Here is a 6247-nt window from a genome sequence, read left to right on the forward strand (position 1 = left end):
TAAAGCAAAAAATGGAAAATTTTTCATCTGTAAAAAAGAGAGAAAGGAAGGAAGGAAATAAATGTTTTATAAAACACCTAAATCAAAGGCACCGGAAATGCACTTTAAAAACACATTTTGATTACTACCAAAACTACTGAATCGGTATCCTTGGGGTGGTAGGGCAGGAAGAAGGCCCTAGACTTCCCAATTTAACAAGTATCCAGAATTCTTCTTCTTCTTCTTCTTTTTTTTTTTTTTTTTTGAAGAGTTTTTTCATAGGGTGCATGTGCTCTCCAGAAAGACAGAGACAGAGAAACAGAAAGTGAGAAATGATCCCCCAGGGGGGATGGCAATGCCACAATCCCTTCTCCTCCATTCTCCTCTTGAGATCTTGGGCATGCATACACCTGCACCCAATGTGAGTTTAAGCCACTGGGTCCAGGACTCGAGCTGTGGCCGACTACCTGGGTGTCCAGTGACATAGTCATTACACCAACTGCTATCCCCCAGAATTATTTTATAATAAAGTTTGAATAGCAGAATCATACATAAACTAGAACAATTAAGTAGAATCAAAAGCAGTACCCAAATTATCTTGACAATTGATGTGGAAAAGAAAGGAAAATTAAGGATGTTTCCTATATTATAGCAAATATTATCATAAAGTTTGCCTTTACAGCTTTTAAGAATGCAGTGTAACATCATTCTGAGACATAAATGGACATTTTATATTTAATTATTCTAAAGCTTTATTTTAAAAATTATTTAATGGACAATCATTTGTTACTACAAAATTACAAACTAACATCCAAAGTAGCAATTTCTTGGCCCATTACCAAAGAAAAGAATGAGAGAGGAACATATTATTTTTCTGGGGTTTTTGTTTGTTTGTTTTAATTTTTTTCACTTAACAGTATTTATCTCTTACAAAAAAGTGTATCAAATGCTTCTGAAGAAAATCTACATAATTTCCTCCAATCTTATTTTGCTGATAACTTTAAACATATATACACATATTTTCACGATGAAAATTTCCAATTCTATTAGAATAAGTTATCTTTTTTTTTTAGTTATTAAGTGTTTACCAGTGACAGCACCAGAAAATGGGAGAATCATCAATGATTTAATGGAACCAGATCAGGAATACTCTTTTGGACAAGTGGTACAGTTTGAGTGTAACTCGGGATTCAAACTTTCGGGACGCAAAGAAATACATTGTTCCGATAATGGCGCTTGGAGTGAAGATCCACCAAAATGTGTGGGTAAGATGTGCTTATTGTTTGATTGAATGCTTTAGTTTTCCAAATGAAAATACGCATTCTAAAACAGTGTCCATTCTAAACAATGTGAACAATACTAATAATACCTAATAGCCATTAAGCATCTTTTAGTGCCCTGTAATACGTCTCAGGTTTTTTTTGCATGCATTGTCTCATTTTTTTTTTAAAAGAAAGTTGCACAGTGAACCCTAAGCCAAGATTTCTTGAGTCATAATGCTGATGATCTGTGCGTCATAACCACGTAATGATTTGGGCTTTTCTTGGGTTGTTGCAAAAGCTTTTATGGTTTCGGATAGTGTATTTTAAATAATTATAACTAGGCTCAAACATCTTTATTAACCAAGATAGAAATCATTGCGATCAACACATTTCGGCCAACAAGAAGTAAGTTTGTTTACTCCTGTAATGTAAGGGTCCATGCTTCGGGATTGGACCAACTCTTGGAAAGCATCTTCTGCCTCCTGCTTGTTGTGGAAGAGTTTTCCCTGCAAAACGTTGTCGAAATACTTGAGGAAGCAGTAGGCAATTGTTGAGAGGTCAGGTGAACAGGACTGATGAAGCAAACTTTGTAGTCCAACTCATTCAGCTTTGAAGTGTTGGTCATGTGAGAGGGGGTCAGTACTGTCGTGGAGAAGAATTGGGGCCTTTCCAATGCCAGCTGCACGCACTGCAGTTTTCGGTGCATCTCACTGGTTTGCTGAGCGCACTTCTCAGATGAAACGGCTTCACTGGGATTCAGAAAGTTGTAGGGGATCAGACCCCGCTAAACAGTGGCCCTCGCATTTTTAGTTGCAAGTTTTGCTTTAGAAAATGCTTTGGAGCCGCTTTTCAGTCTAAGCACTGAGTTGGTCATCATGATTATCATGTAAAATCCAAACAGGAAATGGTTCATTGCTGCACAGAATAAGGGAAGATGGCCCTTCGAAATGACACTTTCTTTTGTTCATTTTTTATCAGTTCATGAGGCATCCTTTATCAAGCTTTTTCACCTTTCCAGTTTGTTTCAAGTGCTGAACGACTCTAGAATGGTCGAGGTTGAGTTCCTAAGCGACTTCTGGTGTAGTTGGAAGAGGATCAGCTTTGATGATTGCTCTCCATTGGTTATTATCAACTTCTAATGGCTGCCACTGCATCTCTCAACTTCAAGGCTCTTGTCTCCTTGCAAACCTTCTTGAACCACCGCTATACTGCATGTTCATGAGTGGTTCCTGAGCCAATGCGTTGTTGATATTGCAAGTTGTCTTTGCTGCTTTGCAACCTGTTTTTAACTCTAATAAGAAAATCACTCAAATTTACTTTTTGTTTAACATCATTTCCATAGTCTAAAATACATATAAAAAATAGCAAGTGAGGCCAGCAGGTGGCATGGTGGTTAAGGACGGTGGACTCCCACATGGCTGACCGTGGTTCAAGTCCTGGACCTGGCGGCTTGCTTTCTCACTTATCTCTCTTTGTTTCTCTCACTCTGCCCCTCTCTCTCTCACTCTGTTCCTCTCTGGCCATATAAAAATAAAAATAAATTAAAAGTTAAAAAAATAAAAAAGTATGTTTAACTTTAAAAAAATGGCAAGTAATAACTCATTAGCAAAAAAATAAAGCAATAAGTGTGCATTAAAATGATGTATAAAATAGTCATGCTTATTTAAGAATGTATCCAACATCAAATGGCAAATTTCAACATGCAAAACCAAAATTTCTTTTGCACCAAACTACTACAATGACCATTATGGTCAGTTTGTTTAATGGAACTATATTTCATTTTACTAATTCTTTTCTGGCCAAAATTCTTGCCAGTTTTAGTTTCTAACTTTACCTTAAATCTCTAAATTATTTATACTTTTTCAGTCTAACCTACTTTACTTGAAAGACAAAGAAAACAATCTAGCCTAATTTACTTGAAAGACAGAAAAAAATTTCCTTTTCTTAAGAGCTCTAACACAGCTAGTTTTTGTGTCAATAATATAACATTTAAATAGTAAATAATCTTTAGTTTGATAAATTATTTAATGATACAAATACATAAGCTCTAAATATTTATATTCAGTGTAACAATAATGTGTATTTTCGAGGCTCACAGATGGGGTTTATATGCTTACAACGAGTGCACTTTCTGGAATGGCTGATGTGAATGAATGAGGGATTATTTTAGATAAAAATAAGCAAGGCAGAAACACATCAGTCAGAGGAAGTTCATGGAACAGAATATGGCAAGGTTGTGAGTGAGCTCCCAAAGAGTATGGCGTGTCAGTGGTCCTTCTCCACTGTTCACAGAGGCTCTAGGGAAGGATGGGTCTGGGCGGTAGGTCAGGGGCAGATTGAAGTGGGGCTGTAAGCGGGGTTGAGCTGTTTCATACACAGTGCTGGAGCTTTGATTCACTGTGATTTGGGCATCAATGGAAGATTTCAAGTGGAGCAACGAAATGGCCATGTGAAAGGCCATTAAATTATGTGTCAGGTAAATGGCTTAAAAGGTGGGAGAAACTTAGAGAGGATTTGAGAAACTAGTTTTCATTACTGCAATCTCAGGAGAAGATATTTGAGAGAAATAGTTTGGAAGATGATGTCCAAGTTTTTTTGTTATTTTTTGACAGAAAATCTGAATGGATGAGGAAGACCTAAATGTAGGCCAATTACTTTTCAGAGAAGAAATGACAATGAGTTAAATGAATTTCTCTGACAAAGTCTTATGCCAATAATTATTATGAATGATAGAAAAGGTGTTATTTTTGCAGGTTACTCAGTGAAAATACTTATAATAAGCCTTCAATTTTATATATGCATGTCATGAATGTTACTGGCTACCATTTATTTCAAGACTACTAATTTATCCTCAAACTAAATAAAATTAGAAAGATAATTTTAATCACAATTGCAACTTGCTTTAAAAAATAAATTTAAAGAACAGCAGATACATCATTCAACAAGCATTCAAGTTGAAACTGAACTTTGATTTGACTGGATGATTTACCTAACCCTAATGATGACAAGGTTTCACAATCCTTCAATTTGTAGTAAACTTGGAATTTAATGTTTTTATTTAGAAATTTCCTGTGAATCACCAGAAATTAGAAATGGATTTTCTCTATCCCAGAAGAAGACTTTTAGGGAGAATGAACGATTGCAATATAAATGTCATTTGGGCTTTGTTTACCGTGAAAGAGGAGATGCCATCTGCACAGCATCTGGATGGAGTCCAAGTCCTTTCTGTGAAGGTAATCTCCTATTTATTTTGTTAATTTTATTATAAATTTTATCAGCCATTTTAGTGAATATATTTCTTTTGAGCAATCAATTTTTTCTCATAGGGTATTAATTTTTATAGTAATCAACTGTTATAAAGACTAATGCCATAGAATTATATATGTGCAAGATCCATTTGAAGATCAATTTATATGATCCTCTCACTTGAAAAATAGATATACATAGATTCAATAGCTTATTAAATAGTTGGCCCCAGCCCAGTAGATGGCACGGTGGTTAAGGCACTAGACTCCCACATGGCTGATAGTGGTTCAAGTCCTGGATCTGGTAGTTTAAAAATTACACTGGATAGGTTGTGTATGCATGCCCAAAATCCTGAGAGGAGAATGGGGAGAAGGGGTTGTGGCATTTCTATCCCCCCTTGGGGGTGATTTCTCACATTCTCTCTGTCTCTCTCTGGTGAGTGCACACACTCTATGGGAAAAAAATCTGAAACAAAAAATGTTAGTCCATGGTCAAACTACATATCTAGAGCAGAGCTAGGACTATTCTAGCTCCCCATTCCCAGTATGACACGATTTTCAACAATTTAATTGCTCCTCCAGAAGTCTAGAATTTAGCATTAAACAGTAAACTATATTAACACCAGTTGAGGAATCCCTCAATTGAAAATACAATTAAGTGGAAGGAAATGGAGATTTTCATTAACAAACTTCATTTGAATCAACAGTGATCCTGGTGCTGAAAAAAAGTGTCCTAAGTCTCTCAGGCTTTGTCATGGAAGGATGGTACCCAGAGCCAAAGAGCTGATCTCAGCTGTAATCTTCACTCACCAAAAGGGGTACTGGACAGGAACTGAGAAGTAGGCATGGTCTAAAAGTTAAGTAGAGTAGAAGAGCCAGCACAAATATAAGCAAAAATGCAAAATAAAATAAAAATAAATACAAAAGATAAATTAATTAGTTTTTAGAAAAAGATAAATGGTAGCAAAACATAAGATAAAGCATTGGAGAACTTTAAGCAGTCAGTGATGAACAGAATCAAAAACACAAAGCTTCTACCTTTCAGTTCAACAAACAATTAAGGAGCCCACACTACAAAGCAGCCAGCATAATAGAACACAAAGAGTCCATTTTTGGAACCTGGAGCACCTTGGTAACTTTTGTCAGAACAGCTGGGCATTGTGAAAGTGTCAGAAACGAGATAAGGGGGGAGCAGCAGGTGGCAGGATAGCCAAGTGCTGGATTTCCACATGACCAGCTGCAGTTCAGTACTGGACTTGGTGATTTGAAAATCATGTCGTACGTTTGAATGCCCAAAATCTCAGGAGGAGAAAGGAGGAGAGGTGATCATGGCATAGCCATCCCCTGGGGGCAATTTCTCACGTTCCTTCGCTCTTTCTCTGGCAAGTGCATGTGCCCTATGGCAACAAAAATAACAAATAACAAACCAACATACAAAAACCTAAAAAACAAACAAACAAAAAAAGACATAGAAAGCCTGAATAGAAAAGAAAAAAAAAAAAGAAAGAGAAAGAGAAAGAATGAAAGGAAGAGACCAGGTAACAATAACACATAAATGGGATGCAGGAACATGAACATGACAATTGTAAAATGGTTTTTAAATCATCTTAGTTGTGAAGGGGAAGAAGAGATTAAACTTCAACTAAATTCCTCAGGCAAGCTCAAAGGGTGGAGAGAAGGAGTTTAAAATTGGAGAAGCATACTTATTCATTTATGAGGGTGATGGACAGGGTGAGAGAAAAGGGAGGGGTAAACACAGGT

The 6247-nt window shown here is 36.4% G+C and overlaps 1 protein-coding gene across 1 annotated transcript in view; it reads left to right on the forward strand.

Annotated features, from left to right (window-relative positions):
* The window catches only part of LOC102500256 (complement factor H), a 68205-nt gene that overhangs the window by 40427 nt on the left and 21531 nt on the right, over positions 1 to 6247 (forward strand). Inside the window, exons 5-6 of the mRNA XM_014586839.2 lie at positions 1053 to 1244; positions 4304 to 4474. Coding sequence (XP_014442325.2) covers positions 1053 to 1244; positions 4304 to 4474 — 363 coding nt within the window. The remainder of the gene's footprint in view (positions 1 to 1052; positions 1245 to 4303; positions 4475 to 6247) is intronic.

This window comes from Tupaia chinensis, unplaced genomic scaffold, assembly GCF_000334495.1.
Source record: "Tupaia chinensis unplaced genomic scaffold, TupChi_1.0 Scaffold000161_4, whole genome shotgun sequence".
Lineage (NCBI taxonomy): Eukaryota > Metazoa > Chordata > Mammalia > Scandentia > Tupaiidae > Tupaia > Tupaia belangeri.